This window comes from Pseudorasbora parva, chromosome 1, assembly GCF_024679245.1.
Source record: "Pseudorasbora parva isolate DD20220531a chromosome 1, ASM2467924v1, whole genome shotgun sequence".
Taxonomy (NCBI): Eukaryota; Metazoa; Chordata; class Actinopteri; order Cypriniformes; family Gobionidae; genus Pseudorasbora; species Pseudorasbora parva.
This window is the reverse complement of record NC_090172.1, coordinates 56,121,930-56,143,332: the sequence shown is the minus strand read 5'-3', so window position 1 is coordinate 56,143,332 and position 21,403 is coordinate 56,121,930. Positions and strand designations below refer to the sequence as shown.

General features: G+C 37.6%; 1 protein-coding gene across 3 annotated transcripts in view; it reads left to right on the top strand.

Moving 5' to 3' along the window:
• Positions 1-20,972, top strand: part of dock11 (dedicator of cytokinesis 11) — a 128,550-nt gene extending 107,578 nt beyond the window's left edge. The window contains exons 49-55 of one of the 3 annotated variants that reach the window (XM_067445448.1): positions 1,585-1,731; positions 1,998-2,208; positions 5,931-6,121; positions 7,993-8,090; positions 9,147-9,285; positions 17,098-17,109; positions 17,321-20,972. In XM_067445448.1, coding sequence (XP_067301549.1) covers positions 1,585-1,731; positions 1,998-2,208; positions 5,931-6,121; positions 7,993-8,090; positions 9,147-9,285; positions 17,098-17,109 — 798 coding nt within the window. In that variant the 3' untranslated portion in view covers positions 17,321-20,972. The remainder of the gene's footprint in view (positions 1-1,584; positions 1,732-1,997; positions 2,209-5,930; positions 6,122-7,992; positions 8,091-9,146; positions 9,286-17,097; positions 17,110-17,320) is intronic. The other 2 variants (XM_067445433.1, XM_067445442.1) reach the window with 2 other exon arrangements.
• Positions 20,973-21,403: the final 431 nt, after the last annotated feature.

The window sequence follows — 21,403 nt, the reverse complement described above, 5'->3', positions numbered from 1 at the left end:
TCAACTAATGACGTTCGTGTGGTTTTTACATTCAAAAACATCATAAATAATAAGCAATAGGCTATTTTCTACACTGGTTTTGAGGCTCTCTCCAAAACGCTGGGTTTTGATGGGCGTGCCGCACTGGAGACATGGAAGTAAACGCACACGGCTAGGCTTGGATAAGATTTGCATATTTAATGAGCTTCAGCTCCCCTCTATGGAGGACCAACCCTGCATAAATTAAAAATAAATGAATGAATAAGTAAATAAATGAATAAATAAATAAATATACACATATGTAAATTAATAAACAGATAAATAAATGTGATATTAGGAAAATTAACAGAATAAACGACTTGATAAAATAAATATGATCCATTTTTAATCAAATTAAATTTTATATCTTTCCCTTAATTTATTATTTTCTGATTTTATAAAAAAAATTATATTTTTAACTTTTATTTATTTGTTAATTCATTTTAACATGAATTTTTATTTTTTTTATTTATGCATTCATTTATGTTTTACATTTATTTATTCCCACATGTATTTATTGATCGATTGATTCATTTATTTTTATTTTTCTGTGTGCAATATGTAAATGAGGAGGGCGGTCCTTGTGTAGCTTCAGCACATCATTGGTTGAGAGCGATCTAAGCGATAGAGGAGAGTTATCAGTAAATGAAGACCAGATAGTTCTTTCACAGACACCAACTTATCAATGTTTCCGACAGTTTGACCCATTGAGAGATAAGTTTCAATGGTACATATAGTAATGCCATCTGACTCGCACAGCTTTTGAACTGTAGGACAATATACTAACAATATCCCAAATGTTTCCAACTATTTGTAAATCGTGAGAAAATTGCCTTTTTAACCAATAAACCAGGACGTGTGAGGGAGTCGCCTGTCAATTGCGTCATATCTGCGTTACCCTCGGTTTCCGGTTTTATTTGGCAGAATCGCTTTACTCTTAGCAGTGTGAACATGTCACAGCAGACGCTAAGTGAACGCACAGAGTAACGTCATACCATCATTTAAAACACACTTAAATGTATCTAATGTGATAAACAGAGCTGTGTTCCCTCATGACCGGAAATGGCGCCGGCGACTGTTGCATAATAAAAGATCCGCTGCTCGCGAGCCGTGTGTTTGCGTAACAATCGCTCCAGCGGCCGTGCTCAGCTCCACAACACTCGGCCCTGCTCTGCTTCACTCTACAGTAATGTTAATAATCAAAACCATGAACATGATTTCTGCCCGAGTCCTATCCCGATTCTTTTCCACCGGCTGTGAGGTGAAGACCACACGCTCAAACCTGGCGTCATCAAACTACGCCTTTGTTTTGAATAGGCGACCTCGAGTCTAGCGGATGGATAAGTTACGTAGTGCAACTTTAAGTTTTATGTAAAGTCTTTACTGTCACTTTTTTTATTTTTTTATTCCTTGTTAAATAAAACTTTTTTTTAATATATATATTTTTAATAATCTTACTGACCCCAAACTTGTGAACTTATGTACATGTGAACATAATTAAAATAGATAATAATACAGCATGAGCAATATGTTAATCATGCATCAAAATGATTTATTGAACTTCAGGGCTTCTTTGAAGAAGAGGACGGAAAAGAATATATCTACAAAGAGCCAAAGCTCACAAAGCTTCCTGAAATTTCCCATCGCCTCACAAGCCTCTACGGAGAAAAGTTTGGAGCAGAAAACGTCAAAATCATCCAGGATTCCAACAAAGTAAGAAGTCATAGAGTTTCTCTTTCCTGTGCAGCTCCCTGTGTTGAGATGAAATGACCATGAAGGGCTGCACATCTGACTCATCCTTCAGGAAAGAGATGTTTATGTTAAGAACAAACATTTGGAGGCTCATCTAGCTTTCAGCCTTTGCATATTTTTGACTGTTTAGCATTTGGAAACAGATTATCATTTTACTGATTTAAGTAAACTACTATCTCACTTTTTTAAATTAAACATACACATAAAGTTTTTTCTTTTTCCCATAGGTTAACCAGAAAGATCTGGACCCAAAATTGGCCTACATTCAGGTCACGTATGTCAAGCCTTACTTTGATGAGAAAGAACTTGTGGAGAGGAAGACAGACTTCGAGAAATGCCACAACATCCAGCGTTTTGTTTTTGAGACTCCATTCACACTAACAGGAAAGAAACAAGGAGGGGTTGAGGAACAGTGCAAACGGAGGACGATACTTACCAGTAAGCTTACAGCACACAGACAGCAGGAGGTCTGGCTTTACTCCCAGTACATCATATTTTTAAGATTGCCAACATTTTTTCAACTCATACTATTTTTTTTAACAATATCTAGGCCACGTACACAAGGCATCCAGATTTGGTTTTCACCACTGCTTAATTTGTAAATTAACAATTTCTGGATCAAAAACATCAGTGAAAAGAAACTGTGGCTGACACCGTCAATACAGCGTCAATTACAAGTTTCTGCATGGCCCTAACTACAGCCTAGTGTATTATTCTGCCATGTATTTAACGTTGAGAACAAAAATCATTCAGTTGATCAATGATATTTTCTTACCGATGACATCGTTGTCTCAGGGCCGATTGCCCCCTCAGATATGATTTGTGCCTTCTCAGTTTCAATTTGTCAATGTGATTGATTTGAACTATTTGGCGTGTACAATCACACAATGATTAGAAGTGTGTCACTGCTAAATTCAAACGTGCTTTCGCATTTGGCTGGTGCTGAGCCAGAAACGGACATGCTCAGTGCTTTTCACATATCACAACTATTCAGTGTTTTCAACCACATAATGTTTATTTTAGGTTTTAGAATATATATATATATATATATATATATATATATATATATATATATATATATATATATATATATATATATATATATATATATATATAAGATGTAAAAAATAAGATGTAAATCCAGCAGATCATCTGAATTGAGGTGCAAAGTCGGGTTATATTAACTGTCATGATCATTATAAAGGTGTTTAAACAAACAAATATTCGAAAATTGGATTGAATATCCACATATTTGAAAATTGGAATATATCATATAATTCTTGATATAGTTAACAAGTTTGTGAATATTTTGAATAAAAAAGGAATAAACTCAATAGCCTATATATATATATATATATATATGTCATATCATCTTCATGACACTTGCCAAGGAACTAATTGGCTACGTTCAAAAATAATGTTCAAAAATAATGTTCAATAGTAAAACGGTGCTTTAAAAAAACTTGCGAACTTAGGAAAGCTGATTAAAAAATATATGCTGATGGCCAATTGCAAAGCTATTCTAGATTAGCCCGCACTCACTCTCACTCGCTCTGCTCCACTTGCTTTGCGCATGAATGTCACTATGAAATGCACTTGTTTGTGCCAGATCATTTAAAAACAAGCTTCAAATATAACATGGCGGCCTATGTGGTAGAAAGGCGGGGATTTTTATTTTATTTTATATATCTGCACTACCTGACTAGAGAAAACAGAAAAGGGGCTGTTGTCGAAGGCTACTTTCAGCTGTCAAATACCGCCTTGCTAGAATATGAAATAACTTGGTCATCTTGTTTTGCTCCAGGGTGCAATAATTCACAGAGTAAAGGTTTAGCAGGAGTTATTTTCAGTTTCATGTGAAGGATCTAGAATGTTGTAGGCAGTGACTGCAAAGTGAAAGTGAAGGCCAAATATGGTAACCCATGTCCTCTGCATTTAACCCATCCAAGTTAAAGCACCCATTACACTGCAAACTGTGGACACACAGCAGTGGGCATCCTGTGTGGTCTGGAGAGCCATTGAGGTTTAAGTGCCTTGCTCGAGAGCGCCTCGGTCATTTCCTTTGGGACCTTTGGGTTACCAGTCTCACTCTCTAACCATTAGGCTATGAGTGCTCCGATCGTAAATATAGCGAGAGAAAACCATCGCAATGGAAAATCTGAAAAACATACATTTTTGTAGTCAAACCGGATGACCACAAACAGAGTGTTTTAGTCCAAACCAAGCAACAACCTCCCCTAGTTTCGGTTGAAGCCAATACGTAAGTAACTAACTGCAATTTAATCGACTGGCCACTAGGGACAGGCTCCAGAATGAGCAGAATCTCATTGAGCTCTGTTAAAATTCCCAAATCCCCAACTACAGATGAAAAAAAACATGTTTACAGCCTGGTACAAATTGTGGCTTTGGTCTATACGGCTAATTTTGACCTTCATGACAACTGTGAGGGGTGAATTTTTTTTATAACTCATTCGTTTACATTATATAAAGCCCTAAATTTCTGCATAATTAAGGGCGTGGTTACTTTGAGTGACAGGTGGATTACTGTTTGTCTGCTGTTTGTTAGTCATTGTGTCACCTCAGATCCGCCCACGTCCCGCCTCTTTGCCCATTTTCTGTTATCCGGGCTTGACGCGCTGCCAAGATGGCAACGGCCAGCTCGTCTCTACTTTACGCTTCAAAACTGCTCTTCAGAATCCTATGGGTAACGTCATGGACACTACGTCCATATCTTTTACATTCTATGGTCCAAAAAGAGGGGAAAACTGAAAGAAACTGCTGTTCTGTCAATTCCGACTGACACAAAATGCTGTCGCGTACAACAACAAAGGCTATTGGCATAGTATTTGTACCATAATGCTAGAAAAGTACGATAACATTTTCAGTGATAAACCTACTCTTTCAATAACTGTTCTGTTGATCCGACTGTCCGTGGGCAGAAATACAAAAATGCGGAAGTACAATCTAAAAGGGACTTTTTTGTTTCATGTAATGCAGAGAACGAGTAAACATTATTGGTAGTTGGTAGTTAATTTACCACCGACACTATAACAATACAAAGCGGGTCAAAAATAGGTCAACCTACACTTATAAAACAGATTGTTTCGGTCCTTGATTCTGATTGGTTGAGCCTTGCTGTGACATCATTACATCAGTATTTAGATTTACTTATGTTTGAAGTAGATGTCATAACAAATGTCAGAAGACCGAGGGACGAGAGGTTTAAAAACGAGTGGTTCATTCATAAATCTGTAAGATCTTACATTCATGCTGTGGAAATACAAACAGGAAGACAGAACACACCGAGCGCAGTGCTGAGAAGGGGTGGGGCTATACAGTATTATTATTATGACCATTTTATAAAAGCAATAAGCCTGTGAAACCTTGGTTTACAGTGAGTTTAGAACAACTTAGGGGCTAACAATTATTCTAAACCTGCTATAAACCACGGCTTCACAGGCTTATTGCTTTATTTAATCCTGTCATGTACATACACAGTTCAGACATTTAGAGGAGCGTACAGAACCGCACTGATCATTAATATGCCATATTAAAACACATGTCAGCCTTCTGAGCATAAACAAAACACAGTTCCCCTGTCAGTGGTGGTTTAGTAAAGATTGCAAAACACAAAAAAAGTTGTGGACATGCATTGAATGATAATTTAGGGCATTCACTCTCACATTTAAATACATTTGTGAAACTCCTGAAACTTTGGCGTGCATATATTACTCTGAAAAAAAAAAATGATATGCTAGTGCCATCATGCAGCTTCATAACCTGAAGGAAATTGCATGTATTTAATACTGTATAACGTCAGTGTTAATATTTGATGGAACTAAGAAAAACAAAAACAAGCACCAAAGCTAGCCTATTCTTTAAGCTGGCACGCACTTGTGTGAAAACTTTTGTGAGCGACCTATCACTTATCATCACTCTTTACTCAGTAGTTGTCATGCATCAATCAGTAATGACAACAGCAGGTGCGGGACTAGCTGTGAACTCCATGACTCTTGTCTGACAGTTAGTTGTAGATAGAAAATGTGATATACCACAATTATATCATGATCACTATCTTTTGTTTGAGTGAGGTTGTTTGTCTGTGTTCAAAAGGATATTCTTTTGTTGAATGTGTGCGTGTTTATTCTTTGCATCTGCAGCGGCCAACACATTTCCCTATGTAAAGAAACGCATCGAGGTGGTGGGAGAGAAGCACTTTGAGCTGAAGCCGATCGATGTGGCTATAGATGAGATGAAAGAGAGGAGTGCTGAACTCGCTAAGCTCTGCTCTAATCAGGAGGTTAACATGATAACGCTTCAACTCAAACTCCAAGGCTGTGTTAGTGTGCAGGTACTCGTATGCATTACAGACCTTTTAGTCTTCATACTAACATCGAAAACATAAAGGTTTTGTGCATGTGACATTCAGACATTCATCAGAAGTGGACAGTAGTAAAGTATTTTTACTTTCTACTCAAGTACATTTTTCAGGTATATACTTGATTAGTGTTTTTCTTTGGAAAACATTTACTTCCATTTTTGTAGTCCATTTCAAACTTGATGACTACAAACACAGAGTTTTAGTCCAATTACTGTTATCATGTAATAGTTTACATGATAACAGTACATTACATGAAACATGACAACAAAACAGCTCATTTTAATGCAACACAAATGTGTTGATTAAAGGTGCAGTTAGCCATTTTCGAGAAGTGCTGTTGAACGTGGATTGGACCGAGTTGCACAACACACTTTTAGCCAATCAGCAGTAGGGGGCGTGTCCACTCATGATGGGGAGAAGAGAGTGAGCCATTCAGCAGTAGGGGGCGTGTCCACTCATGATGGGGAGAAGAGAGTGAGCCATTCAGCAGTAGGGGGCGTGTCCACTCATGATCGGGAGAAGAGAGTGAGCCATTCAGCAGTAGGGGGCGTGTCCACTCATGATCGGGAGAAGAGAGTGAGCCATTCAGCAGTAGGGGGCGTGTCCACTCATGATCGGGAGAAGAGTGAGCCAATCAGCAGTAGGGGGCGTGTCCACTCATGATCGGGAGAAGAGAGTGAGCCAATCAGCAGTAGGGGGGCGTGTCCACTTATGATCGGGTGAAGAGAGTGAACCAATCAGCAGTAGGGGGTGTGTCCATTAATGATCGGGAGAAGAGAGTGAGCCAATCAGCAGTAGGGGGCGTGTCCACTCATTATCGGGAGAAGAGAGTGAACCAATCAGCAGTAGGGGGTGTGTCCATTAATGATCGGGAGAAGAGAGTGAGCCAATCAGCAGCAGGGGGCGTGTCCACTCATTATCGGGAGAAGAAAGTGAACAAATCAGAAGTAGGGGGTGTGTCCACTCATGATGGGGAGAAGAGAGCGAGCCAATAAGCATTAGGGGGCGTGTCCACTCATGATGGGGAGAAGAGAGAGCCAATCAGCAGTAGAGGGAGTGTCCATTCATGATGGGGAGAAGAGAGTGAGCCATTCAGCAGTAGGGGGCGTGTCCACTCATGATGGGGAGAAGAGAGTGAGCCAATCAGCAGTAGGGGGCGTGTCCACTCATGATCGGGAGAAGAGATTGAGAGGGTGTGTCCACTCATGATGGGGAGAAGAGAGCGAGCCAATCAGCAGTAGGGGGCGTGTCCACTCATGATGCAAGGAGGCAAGAGAGCAAGATATTTGAAGAAAGACTGTAGAAAGAGAGATGGCTGAAAGACATTACAAAAGAGAAAAGCTCAGAGGAATATAAGAGTTATGATCAGGCAAGAGCTTTAGGACCCGCATTAATATTAGAAAAGCTTTCCAGCGCTGGAGAGATCCCTCATTAGAAATCCCATCTCGGGGGCAATGCGGTATGATCGAAAAGGGCACTTTCTCTATTACAGGGACAGGGGCTCTTGCCCAACCTAACGCCACTGGGAGACGGCCACTCTTCAATTGTGTGCTGATATCAACTGTGTTTATCAGAAATCGTTTACTGCACCTTTAAGATGACAAAAGGCCAATGAAGTCAATTACATGCAAAACAAAAATCCTGCTGCCCTGTAACAGGGAAACAAATTCAATGTAACTAGCATTTTTGCATTTTTTTTAACCTATAATTCTAATATGACTGCATTCTGAATATCAGAAAATTATTGTGCATGCAATCACAGTCGCTTACCAGCTCTTCATTGATAATGTTTTGACACACAATCATATATTATGCATCTAATACCATTTTTGGGCTTGTAGGTGAATGCAGGACCAATGGCCTATGCCCGAGCTTTCCTGGATGAATCCAAATCAGGTCAATCCAATAAGAAAGTCAAGGAGCTCAAAGAAATATTCAGGTGTGTGGTATTATCTTTGCAGTTTTTGTTGAACTTAGAAAGGGAACAGATAACTGTGGGTACATAACAAGGAAAAGGCACGGTTTGGTAACAAGAACCTAAAACAACCAGGAAATTGTCCAACACCAACATTGTTTACCCCTGGTATTAAGATGCATTTTGGATGATTAGATCAGAACAAAAGTAGACGACACATTCACATTTACACCTGGAGCTTTAATCCGTCTCTTTTGTCCATTTTCAACCACCTGATTTTTTTAAGAGGAATTTGCAGGCTGTTGAGATCTTTCACACTTCCCATAATTTTTACGCATTAGGTCAGTATGCAGTGAGTAGGCGTCTATTGTAGCTGTTTGAACACATTCGATGAAAAAAATCTGTTCACATGGGTTTTCGACTAATGTTGTTTATGAATGTGTTTATACCTGTATTTAGCGTCACCAGATTTATGAAAACGCTTCTTAATACCAGGTGAAAACGAGGCTTAATACCAGGTTTAAACAGGTTTTCTTAATTCGGATACAGAGATATAGTATCTACACAAATATTATCTATATTTCTCTTATCAGTGTTAGTGACATTTTGGCTATAAATGGTTATGGCCTGGTTATAAAAACACAATTGGTAAAGTTTTTAAGCTTTCTTCTCAAGAACTTTAGATTCTAAAGAATAGGAAGTTTTCTAAAATAGTTGAAGCTGAAGGTCATGGAAGACATGACCAGGAACCAACCAACTGCAGTCCCTGTTTATTCAACAGCATGTATCATCTTGCCATGTGCAGGAATGTATCTGTTATCATGCCAGCGCATCTCATTTTTGGAAATGGTTCAGGAATTTGTGTTCATAGCTCTCCTGATGACAGTTATCCGACAGTTTTATGTCAATTTTTAAAGTCAATTTTCCGCCATAAAATGATGTCAAAACTCAATCAGCTGAAGCTTTTGTAGTTGACTACTTACTAGAAATAGCATTTCAGGGTGCTCAATATAATATGTGCTCGCACACTATGAAAAATATTTTTTGTTATGCCTAAATGTTTGGTTATATGTGTTGCAGGCAATTTGTCAGTGCATGCAGTATGGCTCTGGACATCAATGAGAGACTCATTAAGGAGGATCAGTACGAGTATCATGAGGGGCTAAAGGCTAACTTCAAAAGCATGGTTAAAGAGCTTTCTGATATCATCCACGAGCAGGTATGTCTGATTGCTCATCTCCGTCTTTATAATTCTTGCAGCACAAAATTCAGGTTCTTCTTTCAACTTTTACGCAACACATTTCTGCAATGAATTCAGCTCAAATTCCATTTAAACACTTTCTAGGTAATTTTAGAAAGTGGTGATGTCTGTAATATTAGCTGATTTTCCTTTGATTTGCATAACTAAAGCTCTTTTCATTTGCACATATTTATGTGTCTGTGAAATGCCACTTCCCATGAAAATGTTCACCAATCATGATTTGATTCCTCATTTTTAGTTTCAGTGCATAAATGTCAGTAAAGTGTTGCCACACTAAGTTCTGGAGTCATTTGGCAATACAAGACTGAAAAAAAAAGGATTTGATTCTTATAAATTCTACTTGATTATATCCATTCTTGTTGCATATGTCAGACCATGCATTATGATGCACTTCCTTTATTAAGAGGCCAGCTTTCTGACTCAATGGCAGTTTTTGCTAGCATTTGTTCTTTGGCAAGTTTACCTTTGGACCCTGTGCACTGGTTTTGATTGTTGTTGCAGACGCACAAAATGTATAGCAATTACAGACTGAATTGAGATAATTCTGTGGTTCTGTACTGTCTATTCTTTTGTCCACGTAGCCTCCAGGAAATGAGCAACTTTAACTTGGCATTTCCCTCCGTAAACAAACCAAAAAACTACTTTACTGTATGTCTCCACTGTTTAGAGAGTGTTATTCAGTACTTGGGGAATTATTTTTTTTGACCTCCTCTTATGACTTGCAGTCAGTGATTAGTAGACAGGTTTGTTAGGTTGGGAAGGTTAAAGCACAACAGGTTTGATCTGTTTTGGCTTGTTTTTCCCGGTGAGATTGTGCTCTGAGATGACATACCTGACTGAAGACTTTGAGAGTGAAAGATTCAAAATATTGATATTGTGTTAAAAATAAAAATAACTAATTTACCCTCATGTTCTGACACCTGTATTAAGGGGGTCTCACACCGGACGCGGAGCTCGGCGGCGCACCATGTCTTTAAAATTCGAACACATTGTTTTCAATGAGGTGGCGGCATTCGGCGCCTGTCTGCGGCGACTCAGGAAGTTGTTCTAAATCCTGCCGCGCCACAGAGCGCCATTTCAAGGCTTTATATTAAAAGTATATTATCGTTAAGGTATACTGATTTCAACCTTTGCTACAAGACACATTTGTTTTACATTCTGAGTTCAACAGCTTGAATAAAGTCTAAACATATTTTGGGGAAATGTATAATAAACGTAGCCTTTTAAAATGTGCGCGTCCAGTGTGCGATACCTGAGACGCTGCGCGGCGCGCCGCCGAGCTCCGCGTCCGGTGTGCGACCCCCTTTAGACTGGAAATAATAGACCTGTAGATTACCATGGTTTCCAATTAAACATAAGTTTAGTATGAATAATTGACATTTAAAGACAATTCTTATAATGTATATATTTATATTTAATGATTTACTCATCTGCCACAATCTTTTTAAATTACCTTAATTTGGGGGCTTGCCGTGTACAGTGTGGATACACACACCCCTGTTAAAACTGCTGTTTTTGTAATGTAAAAATGAAACAAAGAGAAATCATGTCAGAACTTTTGCACCTTTAATGTAAAAAATATAATTAATTCATCTGAAGCGAATCTCCTCTCCAAATTAAATGAATTCAAGGATCTTGTGAAGGATCAACAGGATCTTATTTTGGAAAGTATTACTCTGGTAGCCCAGTCCAACCAGACTCTCGTGCGTTTCATTTGTACACAGAGTTTGGCTACTCTCCATTGACAAGCGTTTACTTCAATTGAAGGCGGATGCGCCACTCTGGATCTGCCATGCACAATCGTTAACATTTGATTTTGATGCATGTCATCTCAAACCGTAGACTATAGCTCACGACACCAACATCATCGTTCTGAAGGAAAATGAAAATTGAGTGGAAGTACGTAGGAGGGCAGAGCCAGACTATTGCTCAGGTGAGGGCTACAAAAAACATTTCCATGGGATTAGATTTAGATTAGATTAGATTTTCTATGGAACACAGTGAAGAGATCCATCAAATATGGCACAACAGTGACATTTATCAAGAACATCCCTTTAAAATTCATGAGAAGATAAAGAAAAAAAAACTGGTCAGGGAGGCCGTTAAGAGGCCTAAAGCAATAACTCTTTTTGGGAAGTACCAGATGCTCCACAAAGTGAAGGCCAAGTATGATGACCCGTACTCAGAATTTGTCCTCTGCATTTAACTCATCCAAGTTAGTGCACACACATTATGAGCAGTGAACACACACACACACGCTGCAAACCATGGACACACACACAAACACACCTGCAGCAGTGGCCATTTTGCTGTGACGCCTGGGGAATGTGCTGGTCGAGTCCGCTTTAGCTATATAGTGCTTTATACAAAACAAAACAGGATGGTTTCAAAGCAGTGGCAACAGGAAGACGATTCATTTCGGCTGTTGTTCAGCTCAAGTCAGTTCAGTGTCGATTCAGTTCCCGCTGTAAACATCATCAATTATTTACTAAATTCATTTCATCTGTAAAGTTGGTACACGGACCGACTGTACTACACAAGAGCTGAGCTTTCGCACTTGACACGGAGACTGGAGCTTTCAATGTTGCTGCTATAGCGTCGGATAGAAAAAAGCAGCAAAGAAAAAGATGAGTGTGCAAATGATTTGGTGAAAGGTAGAGACACAGCTCAGCACAGCAATTCATTTCAACAAAAACAAAAAAAAGAGTGTGTGTGTGTGTGTGTGTGTGTGTGTGTGTGTGTGTGTGTGTGTGTGTGTGTGTGTGTGTGTGTGTGTGTGTGTGTGTGTGTGTGTGTGTGTGTGTGTGTGTCAGTGTATGGGCACTGTAGGATTGCAGTCACTGGCCTATAATAATATTCATAGATCTAGCCTATGTGACATGTTTTATGTATGATTCGGCCAAATGGGACAGTCTATACACTGGTCAAAATTGGGCAGACTCCCCGAATGGGATCATAACATAGACCGCCTCTCAAACACTGCGAGCCATGACTATGAGCTTTAACGATTTCCATGTAAATGTAAACCCCCTGTAACTCCCCCCCATTTGCACTTGGATGGACACATACAAACAAAATTATGTCAAAATACTCATCTCGGCAAGTATTCTCATGAACACAGTCTGTTGTCTTAAGTGAATGAGGAGAGTTGAGAAAGAAATCAGATGTGTATCATTATATTAGATCCACGCATTATCTCTTAAAGTGACAGCAGCCTGTAAATACCTGCTGTTGTCTATACGCCATTAATGTTAATTTAACAACAAAACATAGCAAACATCTTATTTACAAACCCGATTCCAAAACAGATGGGACACTGTTCAAATTGTAAATAAAAACAGAATGCAAATGTTGTGGTAGTTTCAAATTTCAATATTTTATTCAGAATACAACATAGATGACATATCAAATGTTTAAACTGAGAAGATGTGTCATTTTCTGGGAAAATTAGTTGATTTTAAATTTCATGGCATCAACACATTTCAAAATGTCTCGCTTTCAACATTTGATATCTTTATTCTATTGTGAATACAAATAAGTGTATGAGATTTGTAAGTTATTGCATTCCTTTTTTAAGGAATTTGTACAGTGTGCCAACATTTTTGGGATTGGGTTTGTATAAAGTAAACCTAGTGTTATTTTATGTTTACCAAGTTATTACATGTCTGTACCTGATATGAATACAGTTAGACAATAATTGATTTGTAACTTTGTTATTTTGTATTTATCTATGTTTAAAATTAGTGTTTTTTTACTGACTGTGCCTTTAATCATGTTTTAACGTATAACTTAACCAAGGCTAATAGTTTTTGAGTATTTAAAGTAAGCTTTAAGCAGTGTTGGGGAGTAAGTATTTACATGTAACTTGATTATGTAATTTAATTACAAAAATAAATATGACTAATCAGTTACTGAGACAAAATGTGTAATTAAAGTACAGTTACTTATGAAAATGTCAATGATACAAAGGGATATTTGTATCATTCAATGATACATTTGAAAATTTTCTGTAAAAAGCTAGGATATGTTGAATAACATGAATTTGTTGCTTTGTCTGTTTTTGATGTGCACGATGCATCCTGAAATGTAAAGGTCCTTTAGTAAAGCGATGCCTATTCTTCCGATGCTTCTGGGTTGCCACCATGGCGAGTGATAAAAATGCGTTCAAGGAAATTAGAAATTGGAAAAGTAATGAAATGTAATCAGTTCCATTACTTTTATAATGTAATTGAAATAGTTGCAATACTTATTACATTTAAATAGGGTAACTTGTAATCTCTAACCTATAACATTTCCAAAGTAACCTTCCCAGCACTGGCTAAGTAATAAATGGAGAGCAAAGTTAACTTTTTTTCTTGCTGATCCGAATAATAATCCAATCTGTGACTCAAATATCTTAAAGGTCCCGTTCTTTGCGTGTTTTCGAAGCTTTGATTATGTTTACAGTGTGCAATATAACATGAGTTCATGTCTCGCAATTAAAAAAACACTATTTTTCACACAATTGACTTATCGGTACAGCACTGTTTCCTCTGTCCTAAAAACGGCCTGAGGATTTCCTTGTTCTATGAAGTCCCTCCTTCAGAAACACGTAACGAGTTCTGATTGGGCCAGCGCTTCCCGTGTTGTGATTGGACAGCAGCTTAGCGCACTTTGCCCGGAAAGGTCCCGCCTCTTACCATAACTGGGAGATGCAAGCGCTGAATGCGCGCTCTTCTCTACGTGGGAGAGCAACGAGACCACGCCCCCTATTTTGCGTGTTCTTGTGGGCGGAGGGTTAGTCAACAAACGGTTCTAGTGACGTCATTCCATCCCTGCACTTCCTGCTGTAGTCCAAACCGGCCGTTCGCTGTAGGCTTTGAAGGGGAACTTCTGTTAAATAAAATATCTCGTTTGGCATTGAACTTTAAGCTTTATAATTTTACAGGTATTATTTATGCTCTAACAGCAACATTACACACTAACTAAAGTTTGAAAGATGGAATCGCGAAGAACGGGACCTTTAATATAATCCAAACTGTATGTTATTTGAGCCATTGAACCACTACCATTTTCCCAAAACCATGTAAAAAAAATGTGTTATGGTTTAATGAAACAATGATTGAACTTTTTGGCCAAAATTGTCAAAGGTGTGTTTGGATCAAGAACAACACAGCACATCAGCAACAGAACACCATACACACAGTGAAGCACGGTGGTGGCAGCATCATGTCATGGGGCTGTTTTTCTTCAGCTGGTGGACTGATGCTTTTAGTGAAGGTGGAGAGAATCATGAATACCTCCACATACCAGTCGATTTTGGCATATAACCTTCTGGCGTCTGCTAGAAAACTGCAAATGAAGAGAACTTTCAGCATGACAATAGCTGTTTTTCCACTGTCGGGCCAAACGCCCCTGAGAACGGAAAGGATGGTTCCAGTTATATTGAGCTTGTTTCGGCACAGCACGATTACAAACTCTTCTTGATAGGTTAACGAGGCTGAACGTCGCCACTCAGGAATAATCACGTCTGTTGCCTGTCTACCAGTTTCTCTGTAGCTGACCAACTATGCTATTTGAGTGATATAAACACAAGCTCATAATCAAGTGAAAATAAATATCTGATTATCCTCCTTAATGCGCTCGCTATTTACATCTCATACCGTCTGTAAACTCTTGCTGTTATCAGCCTCGGTGGAAATTAAACCATATCCATAACGGTTAAGCAAGGAGAACGACGGTGGAAAGGCGGCTAATGATCCAAAACAACAGATGCCCTCACATTTGAACAGATCTGGAACAAGGTCTGGAGGACGTGCCAGATGATAGACTTATATCCAGACAGACTGAGTGCTGCAGTAAAATCAAAAGGTGCTTCGACTAAGTATTAGTTCGGGATGTGCGCACTTAAGTTTTTATTTTGTTTATTTGAATCGTGTTGCTTTACATAGGTTGTCATTTTTACATGTAAATGTGCAAAAGTTTTGATATGTTTTATAACAAAAACCAGGTGTTTTAACGGGTGTGTAGACTTTTATATCCACTGTATATGATTTGGCTTGATTTGTTTATTATCATATATAATTTATTTGAATCAAGTTTGACTTTTTTAATAAAAGTTAAATTCATTGACAACCCTATTTATTGTATTTAAATATTTAGATGCTTTGAAACATCTCGTGTCACGGATGTACCGAGTACAAAAGAAGCATCTCTAGTTGATTATTTTGTTAATGTGCTGTTTTTAAACCACGGTGAGTGTTTGATGCCAGTGTTATCAGAGGTGGAAAGTAACTGTGTTCTCAGGGCTTGGTCTTCACGCTTCACTCTATTGCTATCTACACTATCAATATCTATCTACACTATCACTCTACTTATCTTTCCGACCGCGGGTTACACACAAACCCACCTCCCTCGTTTCATTTGAATATTGCTGGTATTACAGGCTTGAATTTCGGTGCATGATTGGGCAAATTGCGCATAATTTTTCTCACTAAATAATGTCAAATGTCAAAGCACGGTGGTGGAAGCATCATGTCATGGGGCTGTTTTTCTTCAGCTGGTGGACTGATGCTTTTAGTGAAGGTGGAGAGAATCATGAATACCTCCACATACCAGTCGATTTTGGCATATAACCTTCTGGCGTCTGCTAGAAAACTGCAAATGAAGAGAACTTTCAGCATGACAATAGCTGTTTTTCCACTGTCGGGCCAAACGCCCCTGAGAACGGAAAGGATGGTTCCAGTTATATTGAGCTTGTTTCGGCACAGCACGATTACAAACTCTTCTTGTTTGCGTGAACACAGTCTATATTACACTTATATTTTAAGTGAACGTAAACCGTTGAGAAAGAAAACGGTCAGATCTTAAAGGGACCGCAGCCTAAAATACCTGCTGCCAAATTAGGAGATAATACTAAAAATATCTATATGGCAGATTTTTTCTCATGGTATCAACGCCAGAATTGTGGCCAGTGAAAATGTGTGAAAATGTAACTTTTGAAAAACCACTAGCCACAGTGGTTGTGAGCAAAAAAAGTTAAAGGGTACATAACACACACTTTTTCTCATGTTAATCTTGAGTACCTATAGCAGGGCTTTTCAAATCTTGCCCTGGAGGGCCAATGCGCTGCAGAGTTTATCTCCAAACATGATAAATCATGATAAATCATGTTACAAATCATGTTACAAGTGTGCTAAATCAGGATAGCAACATGCTAATACATGCTAGCAATATGTTAAAACATAATAGCATCCTCCTTTCAATCTTTTGTCTTTTAAATCCCTGTGTGAGGGACCCCATCCTAAAATGTATGCGTTATCCGTCTTTTATAAACAATCAATTCAAACACAATTTTTTTTTTTAAATTTAAAATTAGTTTCAGTTACATTATTATATATTTTCATTCTACTCAATGTAGTAATGTATTGTTATATGTATTATTGAATTCTTGTTTATTTATATTAAATATCATTTAATTTATTTAATAGATTAATAACAAATTTTTTAATACATGACTTCCTCCCTTTGACAGTTCTTTAGACTAGCAGAGTTGCAGCAAGCGAGGGTTTGCCTGTGTGACTAAGGCTTAATGTATCATCGTGATTATTAAAAAAAAGAACTATTACTGGAAATGTGAATGTGGTAATTTGTTACAACATGATTTGGTCAGTGGTAAAAAACAAGTCGTCTAGGGTTTTTAAGTGCTTTTTTCTTCTGTTTGTTATGCTGCTGTCCTCTCTTCGCTTCTAACGTGTCTGTTTTTCTTCCTTATGCTGCCGTGTCCTATAGATTGAGTTCTAGGTAACTGCTTTTGTTGCACAAAAGTGTTTGTCTCATTTTCTTTCTAAATATTAGTGCATGAAGTTGTATGTCCTATGAGTATATACTGTAATTGTACGTGTGTGGGAGAAATTGTTATCAGCTAATTACGTGAATCCAGTCTTCCATTTACTTTATTTTGCAAACTTATCTGATCTTAACCCTTATCCTGTTTTCATCTTCCTTCGCTCAGATCTTCCCGGAGGATATGATGCGTTCCTTGCTGCAGAACTCGCTCCATGTGTTCAGTGCGATCAGTGGGACCTCCACCGACCTGAGCTAGAACCTGAAGCTGGGACTATCAGCTCTTCTCACAACTGAATGTACAAATCAAGATCCTAGGCCTTCAACAAGCATCCTTACAGGCAACAAGAATGTCCGCATCTTTGCCACATAGCTTTTACAAATCATTTTAAAGACAACAGTCCTGCTCTTACCGTGTTTGCATCGATCTAGGCTCACATTAATGCTTTTTAAAAATTTTATTAGTGGTATTTTGTTCGATTTTTACTCTCTGATCATTATGGAAGCTTATTTCCTCCACATTATGCTTTGGTCAATCCTAATCAGGACGGAAATGGTCATAATTATGACATAACATGGTTGGCATAGAAAAGTCTAAATTATGAGTGAATATGAACATGAAATGGGAGGGGAAAATATATTTCAATGCTTTGCATTGTGTTCAAAGCATTGGCATATTTTTTTTTTCATATCTCATATTTTTTCCATCACCATGTGCCTTTAGGGGCTCCGTAATTTTCAGATACTGTAGCTTACAAATGCTAACACCATGATAAATCATGCTAGTTCATGCTAACAACAGGTTAAATCATACTAGCAACATGCTAAATTGTTAAATCATACGAATGACATGCTAATTAATGCTAGCAACATGCTAATTTGTGATAGCAACATGTTAAAACATATTAATTTATGCTAATAACATGGTAATTCATGGTTACAGCATGCTAAATCATGCAAGTTCATTCAAAAACATGTTAGCAAAATGCTAATTTATGCTAGTAAAATGTTAAAACATGTTAACATCCTGCCAAGTCATGCTAACAACAGGAAAAAAATATGCTAGCAACGTGATAAAACATGTAGTAACATGCTAATTCATGGTAAAACATGTTAACAATGGGGAAAATCATGTTAGAACTTTGTATCCCTAATGTCCCAAACTTCAGTTTCAACAATTCAATTTTAATCAAAGTTATTTCAAACTTTCAGACCAGGCTTTTTTAAACCAACCGACTCTTATGACTTAGTGTGTCATTATTTTGTCGTAATTATGACTCTTAATGACATAATTATGATTTACCAAAGCATGATTTGGGGGACTCCATAGACCATATAGCTTTTCAGCTATTCAACTTTTTATGATTAAATCGATTATCAAGCATAAAATTCACCCGATGGATATCAATGGATCAACTCCAGTCTGATTCTTGTATTCTTGGAAATATGTCTTAAGTAAGTAAAATGTATGCCATTGCATTTCACCTGTATATTTTCTCTGTGTTTTGCATCTCGGCCAGCCTGTCCGTTTAAATTGCAGCGATGCCACTGGAAATAAAACGTGCCGTGTAGATCGCCCAGCACACCAAAGATCAAGTGGACAGTTAATATTACATGCTTACATTTCCATATCATGTGGCTTTTACATTGACCGTTTTACTTTATGAAAATATCAGGTGATCTTAAAGCCGAATTTTTGTAATGATCGATGAAATTCTTGATTGTAAAAAAGAAGCCATAAACATGAGGACAATAGAGCGAACGACCACATTTTCAGTGGTATTTTTGCCATTAATTTTCTCCTTTTATCTTCAGTAAAGTTAGGGTACAAACCCAACCAACTAGCTTCAAGGTGAATTACATTACATACTTATAGACTGTATATATATTTGGAAGGTACTTTTTTATTTTTATAGTTTTTTTTAAATTATGCAATCAAAAAACAATGGTACAATGAAAATTTGACTTTTAATTAATTATTGATATTATTGAATTATTCACTGAACAAAATCATGACCTAACTGACCTTTTTGCTTATACTTTGCCCGTATTTATGCTTGTTGCCTGGTGCAAAAAAGAATGTTGTGTAATTTGAGAGAAATGTGGTTGGCTGTTTAAGAAGTTAATGTTGCCGACTGCCAAAAAGAAGAATATAAACTCGCTACTACTGTATGTGGTCAAATCATTTATGTCCCTCTTCCTTATTTTCAGTATTACACATCAACACGGTGGTTACTAGGTCTGGCTGCAAGTTTGTGAGTCTACTACTAAGATCATCGTGCGTCATTTCTATCATTAAATCAAACAGAAGCCGTCTGGAGTTAAAATGATATTATAGAAATGCAAAGCTTTTTTTTAAATGAATGCATACCCCATATGGTAGAGAACAACTGACTTCATGGGCAGAATGTAACAGCATTGATATTGATATCCAGTTTAGGCAGACTTGATTCCCATTGTGTGTGTGTGTGTGTGTGTGTGTGTGTGTGTGTGTGTGTGTGTGTGTGTGTGTGTGTGTGTGTGTGTGTGTGTGTGTGTGTGTGTGTGTGTGTGTGTGTGTGTGTGTGTGTGTGTGTGTGTGTGTGTGTGTGTGTGTGTGTGTGTGTGAGAGAGAGCCTCTTTATGTGGTTTATGGGGACACAAATTTGTATAACTACATGGGTATTACACTGGTATTACACCATAAATGTGGTTTATTAGGACATTTGAAATGTCCTCATATTTCAAAAACATACTCAATTATGTTTAGATGTTTAGAACATACTAAATGATGTTTAAAGATTTAAAAACATACTAAATTATGTTTTTTTGAGAAAGTAAAAATGCAGAATGTTTCCTGTGATGGGTAGGTTTAGGGACAGGGGCAGTGTAAGGGGATAAAAAATACGGTTTGTACAGTATGAAAACCATTACGCCTATGGAGAGTCCCTGTAAACCACATAGACCAACATTTGTGTGTGTGTGTGTGTGTGTGTGTGTGTGTGTGTGTGTGTGTGTGTGTTGTGTGTGTGTGTGTGTGTGTTCCTTAGTCACTGCCCGCTGATACAGCCAGAACAACCTATCCAGGGCTAATTTATTCACACACACACAAAAAAATGCTGTTAATATTTACACTGAATATGCAAATTGCAAACAGAGGATATGTAGATTTATATAGAAAATTGTCCATTTGATGTAAATTTGTGTGTGTGCGCGAATGGAAGCGTATACAGTATTTACTGAGCAGTATTTGCAAGCAGTTGTCATATTTTAAATATCTGCAATTACTAGTTTAGTAATAAATCATCATCTGATCAACAATGGACAATGGATTTGCTAGAATGAGGAAAGATTTCTTCAAGAATTCCTTCAAGTTATGTCAGCATATCATGTATGATTTTTTGTTGTTGTTGTTGTTGTTCTTATCTGTGGTCTGTAGTTCATAATATAAACTAAATATTTCTTTAAAAAAAAGTTTTTGGTATTGTTTATTCTGCTCTTTTGAGCTCTATTTCCCCGTGAGAATGCTGCTTTCCAAACACACACAAAGGGGTAACCACAAAAACGTTTTTAGATAATGTTAGATCAAATCTTTTCTGAGAAACAGGTTTTGAGAGCCCATTCGATCTTTAATTCCAAAGAGAATTTGATACCTTTGCATTGGAAACGTTAAACGTCATTTTATGGCATACACATCTTCTAAATCCATTTCTGTATTATTTATGTCCAAGATGCCATTTAACACAATTCATTTTGATGCCTGATTTCTGAGAAGAGACCCTGGAGGTGATTTAATATCATACATGTCTACATAAAACTGGTTACTGCAGCTTAAATGGTTAACCGATGCATCATCATGTCACTGCGTCATATACCATAAAACTATATTGCAAAGTCATGCGTGCTGATTTGTGAAAGAAAATTATGTTTGTCAATGTTTTTTTTATGAATGGTTTGAAAATGAAAGCTTTTATTTTTGTGGTTGAAATATGAATGACCTCTCGTCGATGCAGTTTCCTATTCCGTATATGTCTGAATAATAACGGCGGCTTACATTGTATTAAACAATTCCTTCTTTTACTCCATTTCAAGCTAAATGTCTTCAGGATTTTAAACATTCTAGAAGGTTTCTTTCTAACGAATGTATGGAAGTGTCAATTACATTTTGCAATCTCAAGCTAATTTTATTTGATCCATTTTTTTCAGTTAAGTTATGGTAGCAGCGTTGACTATTTAAGATTATCCCTTACAGACTTTTATTTATTGATTGATT